Source organism: Cynocephalus volans, chromosome 2 (genome assembly GCF_027409185.1).
Source record: "Cynocephalus volans isolate mCynVol1 chromosome 2, mCynVol1.pri, whole genome shotgun sequence".
Classification (NCBI taxonomy): Eukaryota; Metazoa; Chordata; class Mammalia; order Dermoptera; family Cynocephalidae; genus Cynocephalus; species Cynocephalus volans.
This window is the reverse complement of record NC_084461.1, coordinates 212,949,447-212,965,718: the sequence shown is the minus strand read 5'-3', so window position 1 is coordinate 212,965,718 and position 16,272 is coordinate 212,949,447. Positions and strand designations below refer to the sequence as shown.

The window sequence follows — 16,272 nt, the reverse complement described above, 5'->3', positions numbered from 1 at the left end:
AACTCCCAAGTTATCAGGAACCAGTATTTGTAAGAATTATTTGCATTCCTTTCATGAACTTCCTTGAAGACACAACAAACACTTAACAATTATAAGGAATATAATATAATATAAGGAATTGTAATTATAAAGAATATAATTGCTTGCAAAGCGCTCTCAGAAAGAGCATTAGAATAAAGCATAGTATCAGAATAATAACTGTACGACAAGGCTTAAAATTAAAATGGCCATGGTTAAAGATCTGAAGAGAGTTATGCAGCTGACAAGAAAATTTGGTTATTTCTGTGCCATTCAACAATTAAAAATAACCCAAATTATGACTGATTGCATTAATACCAAGACACATCAGATTTCTAGGAACATTATACCTTTGGAACATTTCAAAGTTAGTTTGAGGTCAGAAAGACTTAATTCTTAGAATTTGATTTTGAGAAGTTTTTTAAATATCAGAGGTTTAAAACACTTAATTCAGTAGGATCAAAAATCATTATAAAATAAGACAAAAAATTTTAAAGATTTCAGAAGCACAGAACAATTGATAAAACTGTTTCTAGGCCAGTTACCTAAAAGATAAAGAAAAACCTCTCACGATTTCTTTTTTTTTTTTTTTTTTTAAAGACACATTTATTCAGCATCATGATCAGACTATTTATATACATTTAGCAATCAACAGTATGGGTGGGGAAAAAAATCTTTAAAAAGAAAATTTTCTTTTCTTTTCTTTTTTTTTTTTGTCTTTTTCGTGACCGGCACTCAGCCAGTGAGTGCACCGGCCATTCCTATATAGGATCCGAACCTGCGGCGGGAGCGTCTGCGCTCCCAGTGCCGCACTCTCCCGAGTGCGCCATGGTCTCGGCCCTTTTTTTTTTTTTTTAAAAGATGACCGGTAAGAGGATCTTAACCCTTGACTTGGTGTCAGCACCACGCTCTCCCAAGTGAGCCAACCGGCCATCCCTATATAGGGATCTGAACCCTTGGTGTTATCAGCACCACACTCTCCCAAGTGAGCCACGGGCTGGCCCTGAAAAGACAATTTTCTATTAAGAGCAGATTAGTGCTTCGAGAAAACCCTATTGTTTCAACATAGGTCGGCAAACTATCTAGCCTTGCCTCAGTGCACTTTTAATATTAATGCTCAATTTTTAGAAAAACTTACAAATAATTCCCTTCTAATTTTAGCTTACTTGATCACACATAAAATTCCTTTCATGAGATTGATCTTCCACAAACCTTCTATAACTTGCATCTCTCATGCAAAAGAAAAAATTACTCTCTCCTTTCAATTTTTTTTTCCAAAAATACATCCTCGTACTTAAAACTTTTTTGCATGTCTCCTACTTAGTGGTTCCTTCCTGCCTTGTTTCTGTTTCTGTTTCCTTCCTAAACCTTCCTGCCTTGTTTCTATTTCCTTCCTAAATCCTTTTTTTTTTTTCTTTGACAGCTGGCAGTATACAGGGATGGAACCCTGGACCTTGGTGTTACCAGCACCATGCTCTAACCAGCCAACTCAATTTCTTTTTTTGGCAGCCGGCCAGTACTAAATCCATATTTTGAAACAATCTTTAAATAACCTCTGAAATGGAAAAAATTGTTCCTTTTTTGTTACAACATCAAGGTCAAGAGTTCAGATCCCTGCATGGGCTGGCCAGTGACCCCCAAAAGAATTTGCTCCTTTTTAACAAAAATATATCATGTGTGATAAAAAGAACCCTGCTCTGACCTGTTCAGCTAAATTATAGTGCTTTGGGAGATCTGGGATAAGTCAGTAGTCATATTCACATGTACTAGAAAACATTATCATAAGAACATTTTTATTTAGAAGCAGATGTGATGGCACCAGAAAGTCATAAAATAATCTAGAGTGCTTCTTGTATTGCTTACTCTAGATCCCTGCATGAAGAATGTAACCTGGTAACAATCTGAAATCTATATATCTTGTACAACCAATAGTGGAACTGATGAAGTGATTGAGGGGGTTGTTCCCTCTCTCTCCTTTGATTCTTCCTTCTTGTGATTATAAAATGCTAAGCTCTGCTGGACCCCTTCCCAGCACATTTTTCAGGGTCACCTGACCTGTGCATTTCCCCAGTTGCAGTTGTCATGTTGGCCCAATAAATCCTATGCTTTATATGTTTGGCCTCAGTTTCTTTTAAGTCAACATGTCTTTTTACAGTTTCTCACCAAAAACACATCTTACTTTTCTTGTACAGTTTTTTTGCATACAGAATTATTTCCCTATTTCTAGTAGTCTTAATTACGAATATTAGAATTTTTACCTCTCAGTAACCTTAAATTTGTGAGAACCTAGGTCTGTTAGTAAACATGAAAAGGATTGTTCTATGAGGAAGTACATGTTTCTAGAAATTATGAAATTAGATTCAAGACCCAAATATATGTAGCTTTTCTATACCATATAAAAACAAGATGCTAATGTATATAAACTTTAATCTTATGCTTCATAATTAACGTTTTACTATTTCAAGTGTCTATTACCTAATTTCACTTTAAAGTTTCAAGTTACCAAAAAGATTTCGTAAACTATGCAGCTTTTATTTATAAAAATTTATGCCTAATTTACTTCTTTTTAACAACCATGCTTGAGCTGTTCATGAAAATTCTATGAGATGTTTAACAAAACTGTCATCCAGTTATTTTCTTTCTTGCCGTGCTGGGGGTGGGTGAGAGGCAGCTGGCTGGTACAGGAATTGGAAACCATGACCTTGGTGTTACCAACATTGCACTCTAACCAACTAAGCAAACCGGCCAGCCCTCAGTTATTTTCCTGTTAACCATTTTTACAGCATGAGAATGTTAAGCAGTTACCTCCTAAGCAAGAACCCAAAAGTTAAATACATGGGTGTTTTGCTTATCAGAGGACACAGTTATTTTTGTTAACCCAAAAACAGGAAACAGGTTATTTACCTAAGATTTACCCAAGTCACGTGAACTGAAAATCAGGAGTTAGGTTGTTTTCCCCTTTTTGTTTGATAAAATATTTTATTTAAGTATTTATTATTACTTTTTTTTAAAAAGCCGATTAGTTAGGGGTTTTTTTAAATATTTTGATAGAGGGCCGAGCCCGTGGCGCACTCGGTAGCGTGCTGCGCTAGGAGTGCGGCGACGCTCCCGCCGTGGGTTCGGATCCTATATAGGAATGACTGGTGCACTCACTGGCTGAGTGCCGGTCACGAAAAAAAAAAAAAAAAAAAATTTTGATAGAAAAATATCACATACACAACATATATAGACATATGGACACAGACAAAAGCTCATTTTATAGCTCAAGATTCCTTATTTGCCAGTTTTTTCTCTCCCCTTCCTTAGACTGTCAATCCTTCCGTCATCCATTTCATTGCCCCAAGAAATTGCTAGCTGTGCAGCTCTAAATTTGCACTGCCAAAAGGGTGACTTTCAGCTGAAACAAGGTAGACAGTTTACAGAACTTAGATATAAACAATTATTGGCTGAAACAAAGATAGAGAAAGGGTAGGTAAAGGCCCAGTTAAGACATGATGACTAGATAAAGTAACATAAACAAAGGTAAAGCTTGTTACATAAACTTTAAGTCAGCATCTTCCCCATTCAAAAGTTTCTAATGGTTTAGGTGCAAAGAGGGAGCTACCTTTACAAATGTAGATTTCCTCTACAGCTGTAAATTTCTTTTACAAAGACTTTTCAAAATAGCTAACTAAATGTCAGAAAGTTGTATTTTGGAGAAGGTTGGAGAAGGATTTAGTTGCGTAGTCTTTTAAATTTATTTTATTTCTTAATTAGATTATTTGTTGGGGGGCAAAGAATGCATTTCTATGCCTTCTTGACCTTAGGACCTAACGTTTATAAATACTTTAGCTTTCTTTTTGTCTTTGGGGGTGGGATAGTAACTAAACAAAAAGACTGGTAGATTTAATTTTCTCATTACTTGCTTAAGCTTTTTAATTGGTCTTCTAAGAACAGCCTTTTAAAGAGGCAATACAATTTTCTGAAATCTTTTTAAAAGCTTCTGAGTGGGCCTTATTGGGGTGCCCTTATTTTAAAATGCACTTTAGCCCTTCTGTGACCCAGAGCCACTCCCCAAAACAGCCCTCCCCCCAAGAAGACTCACACAACACATTGACAGCTGGCAACAGTCTAGCCGTGTTACAGCGCACATTTCTGTCCAGCTTTGTTCTTGGGGCTCCCAACCTTCTGGTTGGCTGACTGCACAATGCAGGCCCTATAAATATGTGCCCCTGACAGAAAGTCAAGCTAAGTTCTCAGACAAAGAACAAGACAAACAGGAAAGCCATAGCTGTTCATGGGAGGGAAAAAAATCAATCTTGCAGTGTTCTTCAGCTGGAACATTCTACATAGTAGTCATCATAATTCTGAATTATTTTTAGTAAGATTTTGCCACTTTTGTAAATATTTGCAGCTTCTGGGGCCATAATTCTTATACATGAAAAAGGCAAAAGTACTGGAAGGCGAAGTACTCAGATCTTTATAAATTAGGATCCCATTCTTAGGTTGGATCTTGATTTTCTCAGACGCACAATGGCTTTGGTGTGGAGATCTCCTTGACTAACTTAGCCAGTGGTTTTCCAGTTTCTGTCTGATCCTGTCAGACACCTGAGGTCTCCCTTACCTAAGTGTGCAATTCGAAACCCCACATACCTGTAAATTCCCAAAGCCGGAGTTCATACCTCCTACGGTAATAACCACTTACTACAACCACTTGTCAGTTACCTTTAAAACTGCAGCTCTTTTTGCCAGTGACTCCACCACAAACCCAAAGCTCATGTGCCCTGCCACAGTTCAAATTAACCCTTAGTACCCCCAAAGCTGGAGAGATCAGGGAGCTCACATGCAAAGAGAGCAGAGCTCAGGCCTAAGAGGGACTTAAAATTCTCTGGGCTCTGTGAGGAAGATAGTGGTTCTCCCCCCAAAAAGTGTTAATGGTGCCTTTTTTTCATTTCTCAAGGGATCTTGGGGTCTTCAGCAGTCTTCCTCAGGTCCATTATTGGTTGCCAAATCTGTCAGAGGAAAAATTACAACAAATTTAAAAATCTATTGGTTTTATTGCAATTCTAGAATTGGGCAACATTTCATTCCATAAAATAGAATAAGTATTCCGATGATCTAAGTACAGGAGGTTGGTTTTAGAGACAGAAAGGTTGAAGAAAGCAAAAACAAAAAGCAGATTGATCATTTCAAAGTTGCTTTCCTTGTAAAGTGGGGACAGGGAGACAGAGCAATAGAAAAATACCTGATTGGTTAACATCAGGTTACTTCCGGCTATCCTTCTTGTGTGAGGATTAAAGCAGAGGGCACTTCATTATCGTGTCTATTGAAAATTTAAACTGGCCTGTTTGGGAACCCAACTATGAGTGAGATCATGCAGTATTTGTCCTTCTGTGCCTGGCTTATTTCATTTAACGTAATGTCCTTAAGGTCCATCCATGTTGTTGCAAATGGCAGAATTTCCATCTTTTTAAAGGCCGAATAGAATTCCATTGTGTATATATGCCACATTTTCTTTATCCATTCATGTGTTGATGGGAACTTAGGTTGTTTCCGTGTCTTTTCCATGTCTATTGTAAATAATGTTTCCATGGCTATTGTGACTAATGCTGTGATGAACATGGGAGTGCAGTTGTCACTTTGACATACTGAGTTCATTTCCTTTGGGAGTATACCCAGTAGTGGGATTGCTGGATCATATGGTACAGGTTGAGTATCCCTTATCTGAAATTCTTGGGACCAGAAGTATTTCGGGTTTTGGATTTTTTTCTTGTATTTTGAATATTTGTTGAGCATCCCTAATACAAAAATCTGAAATCTGAAAAGCTTGAATGAGCATTTCCTTTGAGCATTACCTTTGAGTGTCATGTTGGTGTTCAAAAAGTTTTGGATTTGGGGGTTTGGATTAGGGATGCTCAATTTATAGTTTTATTTTTAATTTTCTGAGGAACCTCCATACTGTTTTCCATAATGGCTGTAATAATTTATATTCCCACTAACAGTGTGTAAGGGTTCACTTTCCTCTGTGTCCTCACCAGCACTTTTTATATTTTGTCTTTTTGATAACAGCCATTCTGTGATTTGCATGTCCCTGATTGTTAGTGATGTCAAACATCAGTGTGTCTTCTTTTGAGAAATGTCTTTTCAGGTCCTTTGCCCATTTTTTAATTGGATTATTATTATTATTATTATTATTTTGTCTGTTGAATTGAGTTCCTTGTGTATTTTGCATATTAATCTATTGTCAGATGTGTAGTTTGCAAATATTTTCTTCTAATCTGTAGGTTGTCTCTTCACTCTGTTGATTCTTTTCCTTTGCTGTTAAGAAGCTTTTTAGTTTTTTAGTCTAATTTTTTTGTTGCCTGTTCTTTTGACGTTTTATCCAAAAAATCCTTGCCTAGACCATTGTTATGAAACATTTCCCTGCTTTAAAAAAATTTTTTTTCTTTCATCTTTTAAAAAAAATTTTATTTTCTTTTATTAGTTTCATTCAAAGCCTTTTTTTAAAAATCAACTTTTTTGTGGTCTAACATATATATTAAAATTCACCAGTTTTAAGTGTTTAGTGCGAAGATGGGTTTTGCCAAAGGTGTACAGTCACCACACTACAGAGCATTCTGAAAACCCAAGTCTGAAAACCTTTTAGTGTGACCCCAAGTCATGGTGCAAAGAGGGCTTGCTCTTGGGTGTGCAGCCCTGCCCAGAGGGAGGTTCACAGAGGCAGGGTGGGCTCCTTATCGGAGGAAGGGATAGGGAAAGGCACGGCACTCCCCCAGTGGTGCAGAGCTGAGCTGAGTCTGGAGAGTGAAGAGGGGTGCTCGGGGTGAGGTGAATAAGGGAAAGGCCGTGGAAGCTGCATTTACTGCATATTTTTTCCTTCCCGGGATTTCTAGCAGCTCAGCAGTACCAGAATGAACCAGTTTTTCTGACCGCCTCCAGCACAAGCTGAATTTTTGTCTGTGCATTTATTTGTCCTCAGCCAATTGAAAATCACCTGGAATTTTATTCCAAGCACAAAAGAAGGTCAGAGAGAGGAGGCCCGATGATAGCAATCACCCACCAGCCTTTTCTCCAGGGAAAGAGTTGGAAGGAGGCCTGCAGCCTTTGTGCTTTCAGGGCCAGATGGCCGCCCTTGACCTAGACCTTGACCCCGGGCCCCTGAGCTTCAGGGGGTGGAAATTCCTTTCATTTTATTGTTGAGCCCAGAGGTTACAGATTGTCATTTTTCTGGCACTTCTTGGCAAGGGTAAGCCAGGGTGTGAGACGTTTGGCACTGTTATTAGGCTGGCCAGAACTCTTTATGTAAGGGTTGCTCTGCTGTTTCTCACTTGGCCTGGTGACTGCTGTGTGTAAATTCTGCCTGAGCCCAAGCCTCTCCCAGCAGAGTGCGGGATTCCAGGTGCTTGCCCCAAGTGAGTTAGAAAAGCTGGCCCCACAGATGGTATCAGTAAAAGTTAGCTACTCCTACTGCTGCTGCTACTCCTGTCCTCACTATTTTACTGGTTTTTATTGTTATTCAAAGCAAGCAAATTTTACTGAAGAGAGGTAAACTTGTGAATTTTGCTGTGACTTTTGGCTCTGGATCCATAAGCAGCTGTTGGCCCCCAGGATAAAGAGTCAGTCTGTATGGCTGGGGAAGACCCTTAATCAAAGGTCTTGCTCTTGGGCGCCTTTGCCCTGTGTTTCTGGATAATTTTTAGTGGGTTCTGTTAGGTAAAAGGAAGACAATATATTTTAAGGGTTTAAGAAAATTTAGGTTGTGCTGCTCCCCAGTGGCTACTTGGTTTCAGGGTCATGTCCTACCCTTGAGCCTTGTTTCTGCCTCAGGAGCATGAGTGTCCAGAGCTGGCCTGGGTAGGGACACATGGTGAGCATGGGGACTCTAGTGCTGGAGCAAATTTGAGGTAAAGAAGAACCTTGATTAAGTTTTATGTGGTGGGATTAGGTTTTATGTGGTGGGATGTGGCTGGGATGACTCCTGCCCAGTTTGCTGAGGTATTAGAGGGGCTTCTCCTTTTAGGCCAGGCCCTTAGTTACTGGAGACTTGGGCAGAGGCCAGGGAGAGCTTGCAAGAGACCCACCCAGCAGCTCCTCAGGCCCCGTGTGTTTGAGGATGGACTGCCAAGGCATGCAGTCCCTGGTCATCTCTGCTTCCAGAACCTGGATGCATGGCCAGGGCTTGTGGTCCTCCATCAGACCCTCTTCCAGAACCAGGATGGACAGCCAAGGTGTGCATTCCGGCAGCCCCTCTTCTGAAACCAGGATGGCTCCGCTTCCAGAACCAGGATGGACAGTCAAAGTGTGCATTCCCATTCATCTCTGCTTCCAGAACCAGGATGGGTGGCCAAGGAGTGTGGTCCTCGATCATCTCTGCTTCCAGAACCAGGATGCATGGCCAGGGTGTGTGCTGCTCCGTCATCTCCTCTTCTAGAACCAGGATGGATGACTAAGGCGTGCACTCCTCCTTCATCTCTGCTCCAGAATGTAGGGAGCTGTCTCAGGCCTGCTGGGAAAGCTCCATGAAAGTCAGAAAGATGTGGGGGTGACCTTGCACAGAACCTGTCAGGGGCTGAGTGGGGGCAGCCTTACCTTGCCCTAGGGAGTTGATGGTAAGGTAGCCTCTATTTTCTCTCACAAGAGTAAGTTGGGTTTTTTTCTCTGGTGAAAATACTGCCTTTTCCCACATTAGAGGAAGACTCAAAATGAGTTTTGGTGGAAACCATTTTGATGGAAGAAGGTCGTGAAAATGGTCTGGGGGATTCCAAATCATGGATTTCTGCGGCATACTGACGGTACCTGTTGAAAACAGAAGTTTGCAGACTTTTTCTTCATGTCCCTGATTGTCAGGCTACATTGGTGTAAGGTACTTCTGCAGTAGGTTTTGTGGGAGGTACCAGAAAAGAGCCCCAACTCTTTCTCCTGCCATCAGCTGATACACTGGAAATTAACCAGAAAGGTAAAAATAGTAAAACTTTGAATAGCTTGATTAGTTAAAACATTGAGGTCATTAAGGTATAATTCATATAACATAAACGTCACCATTTTAAAGCATACAGTTCAGTGAATTTTAGTATATTCACAATGCTATGCAGTCAGACCCACAGTGGTTTGATTTTTTTTTTTTTTTTTTTTAAAGATGACCGGTAAGGGGATCTTAACCCTTGACTTGGTGTTGTCAGCACCACGCTCACCCAGTGAGCTATCCGGCCATCCCTATATGGGATCCGAACCTGTGGCCCTGGTGCTATCAGCACCACACTCTCCCGAGTGAGCCATGGGCCGGCCCTGGTTTGATTTTTAAAAATGATTTTTTCTAAATATGAAAGGAATATGTTCTTATTGTAGAATATTTTAAACATTCCACAAAACTCCCCTCAAAAACAGTTTCTAGTGAGAGGCCTGACTGCCCTCTGTGAAGCGGAGGGTCTGAGCCGCACGTTATCTTAGGGAGCTCTTTGGTTGTGGCTGGCTGTAGCCTACAGAGATGCTTTTGGTAGGGGTCTGTCTGAGTTAGGTATGTCTGTGCCCTAGACAGCATTATAAAAGCCTGTCTGAAAAAGCCAGAGACCTCAGGGACTAATGTCATGGTTTCTGTAGCCATCCCTACCTCTCCCATCCCCAGACTCATACAGACCCAGTCGATATCTGCCCAAGTCCAGACGAGGAACATATCTGGGCAGCACCTTGGTAGAGTTTACTAGGAAGATGAACAGAAAAATCTAGTAAAGTTTCTTGTCTCTGAATTTTTCAAGACAGTCTAATCAGTTTATTAATGAAAGAATTTTAAAAGCTGGAAAATACATTGCAGAGAAAAAAGACAAGATTTTCATCTTTCTAAACTGGTTTTTAATGGGTTTTTTGTTTGTTTTTTGCAATGGAATTTTATAAAATCTTAGTATTTCTGATCTCAAATATTGGGAAAAACATGTCTTTGTATGAGATGAATAAACTATTATAGTTCACAGCGTCTATGCAAATTGTAAATCAAATCATTCAAACACGAAATAACCAATAATATTAGGAATATTAGTAAATTAGTTAGTCCATAGTAGCACAAAGAATATTCAAACTGATAAAACACCTGACTTTTATGAAGTACTTGTTATCTGCTTGCCTATGTGCTAATGCCTTTAAGTACACTAGGTAGTCTACAGCATACTTATGAAGAATATACATTTCTGTACTTAGATGAGAAAACTGAGCACAGAAAGTGAGGTAACTCACCAAGATCACAGAGCTCAGACTTGAATTTGGATCTCTGACCCCACACTCAGCTCTTAGCCCCTGAGAGCCCCTCCTGAAGTAGAGACAAGATTATGGGGTTAAGGTATGTTTCTAGAGGAGTAGAAGGATGTGAGCAAGATTGTCCTGGGCCCCCTTAAGGCTGTACTGAGCCTCTGGGGTCTTGAGGGAGATGCTAAATCCCCTCAGTGTCCCTTGGGTGCTCCTATGTGAGTATCTGGCATCCCTGCAGAAGAACTGGTGGGGTTTGCAGACCTATAGACAGAGGGCCAGGAGCATCACCTCCCAGGTGCTTGGGCCTGGGAAAACAATGGGACAAGAAACGTCTCCGTTGACCGGCTTCCTGAGCTCACGTCTGTTCTGAGGTCCCAGCATCTGGCCCACAGGGGCTGTCAGCATGTGTCTGTGGAGAGTTTGGCTTTGGGCCGTTGGGATGTGTGTGCCAATGGGAGGCAGCCACAGGGCATCAGTGTTACAGGTGTGGGGGTCAGAAGGCACATCCTGAGGCAAAAGTGAAAGGGGCCAGAACTCTGAGAGAAACCCACTGTGTGGGGTAAGACAGGGACCCGGGCTGGCCAGAGCAGGGAAGCGGCTCAGCCGGCCTGGGGTAGATGTGGCTCGCCTGTGGAGATCAGCTCTCTGTGGCTACAGATGCGTCCTGGACTCCAGGCAGTGAGGTAATCAATCCTGTGCCTTTTTTGTCTTTAGTCGTGGGACATTTTTTTTCGCAACACCAATGCTGGAGCCCCCCCGGGCAGTGCCTACCAGAGCCCCCTTCCCCTGAGTCGAGGCTCCCTAGCCACCGTGGCCCACACACAGTCCCTGGTGGAGGCGCAGCCCAACGTCGACAAGCTCGTGGAGGACCACCTGGCGGTGCAGTCTCTCATCAGGGCGTACCAGGTAAGCGGGGCACTGGCCATCACTCAGAGAAGGTCAAGTGTTCCCTGGGCCGTGCCTTATACGGCATCATCTGCCTTTCCACATGGCATTTGGAAGAGGTAGAAAAAGTTAAGTGCTTTCTCCCTGCTCTGAGGCCTTAAGGAGGGAAAATCAAATATACAATAGAAAAGGAGCCAAGCTAACCCTGTTCGAGCAAATCCTCTGCCACCTTTAATGCCTGCCCTATAAATAGCTCCTTGTTTCTTTTCATGAGTTGGCAAGAAAGATTTGTGGGCAGGAAAACCAGTGCTGTCCACCCATAGTGAGCAGTGGCCAGAGTGGTGGTGCTGTTGGGTGGGTGGATGCCCCCTCTAGTTGCTAACAGCTGAATACTGTGAACAAAAATGAACATGTAGAGTTTGGGGACAGGCAGATGAGGAGGCAGCTGAACCTGTGGAGGGTAGGTGACGGGCAGGGGAGGTCCCTCCAAAAGCATAGCAGTTAGGCACCAGCCTCTGTGGATGAGTGTCAAGCAGATCGGGGTTTTTTTCTGCCTGTCCTTTCTCAGTACAGTAACCAAGGCCTTTCCAGGGTGGGTGTCCACCTATGTGTGGGGAGAGGCCAGGCTTCAGACCTTAAGATTGATCTGTGGTGGTTGCAAGGAGGACAGGTGGAAAAAGGCAAGCCTGGGGCAGCCCTTCTGGAGACCCTTGCTGGCTGCTCTTGCATAGCTACAGTGGTGGCAGCAAGGGCACAAATGCCCCTGAGCTCCCCTTTCTCTCCCATGCTTGTTTCCTGGAGATGTTGGTACAGACAGGGCCAGTGATGCAGGTGTCGTCCCAGGGCAGCACAGGGAGGGTCCTGGGCCTCTGGTCCTTCACGCCTGGTCTGGCATGGAAGACCCTCTCTTGGGGCAAGTGCAAGTAGCCCTGTACTCTGAAGTGCTATCCATGGTGGACATTACTGTAGGTGAGAAGCACAGTTGGTGTTTCTTTTTCTTTCTTTTTTTTTTTTTTGTCTTTTTCGTGACCGGCACTCAGCCAGTGAGTGCACTGGCCATTCCTATATAGGATCCGAACCCGCGGCGGGAGCGTCGCTGCACTCCCAGCGCCGCACTCTCCCGAGTGTGCCACGGGCTCGGCCTACAGTTGGTGTTTCTTGGTTGTTGCCTGCATGCCCTTGGCCTCATCAACTTTAACCTGATCTTTCAGTGACTTAGCAGCAGCTGCTCCTGTTCTCCAATTGCTAGCAAGAAATTGTGAATAAAATATCCCAAACTGAAAGAAACTAAAAATCGAAAGAGATTTTTTTTCTCTTTTTTTTTTCGGTGGCTGGCCAGTAAGGGGATCCCAACCCTTGACCTTGGTGTTGTAATACCAAGCTCTAACCAGCTGAGCTAACTGGCCAGCCCTCCTTTTGTTTTCCAAGCAGTTTGGATCAGGAGCTTTAAGTCCGAGTTATAACGGAGTTTTTTGTTCTCACTACTGTGTGCTGACCCACTCAGTAGCACTAGGCACAGAGCCTCACAGGCACCCTTCTCTTAGTAAAATACCTCATCTGCACCCCTCCCCGTCAAGGCCAGTGCCTAACGGTAATGTTTATGTTCTGTGCTGCAGTAGGCTTCACACTGGAGTAAGAATTCCCTGGCATTTCTCATTTCCGTTTATCAAGGGAAATTGTATAAAGATCCTGGGAAATGGATCCTTTTAGACGGCCCAAGTTTATCATAACCTGAGGCATTTATTCCTTTTTTTTAGAAAAGTGCATTTATGCATAATAATGCTTTTTAAATAAACTATTGCACGACTTTTTAAACCTAATTTTGTGGTATGAGCTCATCGGTGCTGTGTTCCTCTCTGGGAATGGTTTGCATGAAGTATAACTCTTTTATCCCTCCCCACAGTTCGCTGGACCTGCTTAATGACTTGCTTGTGTTATTGCTTCCAGGTCAGGGGTCACCACATTGCAAAACTTGATCCTCTCGGAATTAGTTGTGTAAATTTTGATGATGCTCCAGTAACTGTTTCTTCAAACGTGGGTGAGAATTAATCTGTAAATGCTAATTTTAATGTAATTTTACTTTTTTTTTTTACCCTTCCCTCTTTTTTTTCTCCTGTCCTTTTGTGTGTGTCCTTCCCTCTCATCGCTGGCCCACTCGTAGATACGAGGGCACCATGTAGCACAGCTGGACCCCCTGGGGATTTTGGATGCTGATCTGGACTCCTCCGTGCCCGCTGACATTATCTCATCCACAGACAAACTTGGTGAGGGTCCAAGAACAGTCAGCTGCGTTGCTTGAGCCCCTCTCTCTGTGCCGCAGCCTGTGGTAGCCAGGACATCCAGGCAGGAGGGAAAGGCTCTTAAGTTTCCTTTGCTCTGATCACTTGAAATTTATCAGTAATAAAACCTTAGTGTGTTTTGGACAAGTGATGTTTATCCCACTTTTTCAGCCAGAGTGTCTCAGTCTCCAAATTGGAAAATAAAATTTTGAACAGAAAGGTTTGTGACACAGGGAAACAGCTGTTCTTCCTGGGGCAGGTGGTTCAGAAGCTGCTTCAGAGAACAGCTCTGTTGGCTTCAGCTTTCCAAGTCTGCGTGCAGTGCTGCCTTTGTTGAGGCACGTCATGAGGCTTGTCACGAGGCCTGTGCAGGAGCTGCTGTCACAGCTGTTCTGAAGCACTCTGTGTTCTGCTTACCTTTGACTGGAGGCCAAAGTTCATGTCCCTTAAGGGGCAAATTCCAGAGCAAGTTGTGCAGTTTGGGTCTCCCGATTTGTAACTCAGGTGATCACACTGAGGAAACTTTGGAAGGCGTTCCCACAGTGTCAGGAGGCCAGGGCCTCGGGAGGGGTATGTGTGGAATACAGTTGGGTTCTTGTCAAGGTCTCCAGTAGACATTCCCCCCTGCACCCCTCCTCCTCCTGAGGCGAAATGGGTGTTGCAGTTGGGCAGTCACCTGCAGTTGCTTCGAGTTAATCTGCTTACATCACTTTGCTGCTAACCTGCCCTAAAGAAATGATAATGTGACTAATTTTGAAATGGCCAGGATGTTCACAACAGATACTGTGCATGCTAATGAAATTGATCATCACCCACCTGCCTAATACTGCTCTTGGGAAGGGGACGAAATTAGCCTCCTCGAAGGCACATTGGAAGAGTACAGAAAAACAGTCTCTCTAAGGCTCTGCAGTGTCTGGGGGCTCTTGTAGGCATTACTTTTTTTTTTTTTTTTTTTTTTTTTTTTTTTTTTGTCTTTTTCATGACCGGCACTCAGCCAGTGAGTGCACTGGCCAGTCTTATATGGGATCCGAACCCGCGGTGGGATCGTTGCTGCGCTCCCAAGAGCTGCACTCTCCTGAGTGCGCCACGGGGCCGGCCCTCTTGTAGGCATTACTGAGTTAGGACAAGGGGGTCAGATACTAATCATGTAAAGTCAGACATCAAAGATGACTCTGGATTGGTGTTGATGGTTTGTAATTACTCTTTTGTCTTGATTTCAAAAACATTCCTAGATAAAATAGGGTTTGCTCTACTTCATATCAATCCTTTAGCAGATTTAGGAAGGAAGTTTAGAGAAACCCTTTTGAATCTTACTGAATAGGGCCAGTTTGGATTATAGATTGGGTGTGAATTGAACCCTGCTCCTTTATTCAATGGTGACAATTTCATGCTCCCAAGAAGTGGGCCTTTCTTTGCAGTGTCCCCAGGACATTGCAGAGCCTCTTTCCTGCTCCTCACCCCTTAGCAGAGACACCCTCTGCCCTGCATCCCCCAGTCCTGTCACAGCCTGTCAGCCTTGAGCCTCTCTAGCCCCTGTGCTCACTGCCTCTGGAGACTTCCAGACCTGCGGGGTCCCCTCCAGGAGCTCAGGACAAGGTGAGCCCCCCCACCCCGCTGCTGGACTCAGTGTTCCCTGATGAAATAGCACAGGGATCTGCCCGGAGCCACCTCAGGGAGGAGCACCTCCTGCTGTAGTCAGTCAGGGTAGGGGACCATGGAATGCTGGTTTTCCACACATGGCAAAACACTGGGACAGGAGAGGAGCAAGTGAGGTGACCAGCTCACCTTCTGCTGCCTGAGCCTGTGTGGTCCAAGCTCCTCTTCACCGTGGCATCCACAGTTGCCACTTTCTCAATATCTTCAAATGGACCTTTTTCAGCAGTTCTCAACTCCACATACTGGAATTACCTGAGGAGCCCTAAAGGTATCCTCTCTCCCCCTTCAGATTAATTTGATCAAGACGGAGCCAGGAGCGGACAACCCTGAGTGATCCCAAGCCTTTGAAGGATCAAAATCCTGAGGGCTGTCGACAAGCTCAGCCCCTAAGTTCCCATCTCATTAGTGACTGAGTAGGGCCAGAATTGGGGTATCCTGCCTCCATCCTTCTTCCTAGGCTTTCACAGGGCCTCCCCTTAGGTTCCACTCTGGAAGAGAATCCCGGGTATTTGTGCTCCTGTGAGGTTTGTGGTTCCAGGTTCCACAACAACATGGTGAGGGTGAGAGGGTCAGAGGACTTTATGAACGGTAAGATCAAAATGCACAGAATTGTCTCCAAAGATTCCTGAAATCCTTTGATGAAGGGAGATTTTTGACCCCTTTGGTCAGGACCCTTTGGAACCACTAAGAGAGTTTGGGTGCAGTTTCCACTTTTCAGGAGAAAAGTGCATTTTAATCCTGTGGATTTGAAATAGTGTGACAAAAATTGCAATAAATTCTGTTTTTGGGTGGAAAAAATGGAAATAGTGTGAATGTTTCAATACATTTGAATCATAGGATTGGTCTTCAACTCTCACCCTTGATGTGTGCAGGTCTTCGAGAAAGCAAAGGTCAGATGTGGTCACCACATACTTTGTAGAGCACTTAACAACCCATCATCTCATTCAGACCCCAGAGAGCCTGGACTCTGGGACCACACTCCCTGGATTGGAATTCCAGCTCTGCCATACCTGCCTGTGTGACCTTGAGCCAGTTGCTTAACCTCTCTGTGCCTCATTCACCTCATCTGTAAGGGTTGATATTACCTACCTCCTAAGGTTGTTTCAAAATTAAATAAACTCCTTAAAATAGTGCCTGGAGCTTACTAAGCTCTCTGAGTGTGAGCTAATGTGGCTATTAACAATCTTTTGAGATAAGTAGCTGTAGGACTGTGGTAATG

The 16,272-nt window shown here is 43.4% G+C and overlaps 1 protein-coding gene across 6 annotated transcripts in view; it reads left to right on the top strand.

Annotated features, from left to right (window-relative positions):
- The window catches only part of OGDH (oxoglutarate dehydrogenase), an 81,986-nt gene that overhangs the window by 20,545 nt on the left and 45,169 nt on the right, over nucleotides 1-16,272 (top strand). For 2 of the 6 annotated variants that reach the window (XM_063085127.1, XM_063085128.1), the window contains exons 3-4: nucleotides 10,948-11,139; nucleotides 13,280-13,382. The exons of 1 other annotated variant lie outside the window; for it this stretch is intronic. In XM_063085127.1, coding sequence (XP_062941197.1) covers nucleotides 10,948-11,139; nucleotides 13,280-13,382 — 295 coding nt within the window. Of the gene's footprint in view, nucleotides 1-10,947; nucleotides 11,140-13,279; nucleotides 13,383-16,272 lie in introns of those variants that run through there. 3 more of the 6 variants (XM_063085131.1, XM_063085129.1, XM_063085132.1) reach the window with 3 other exon arrangements.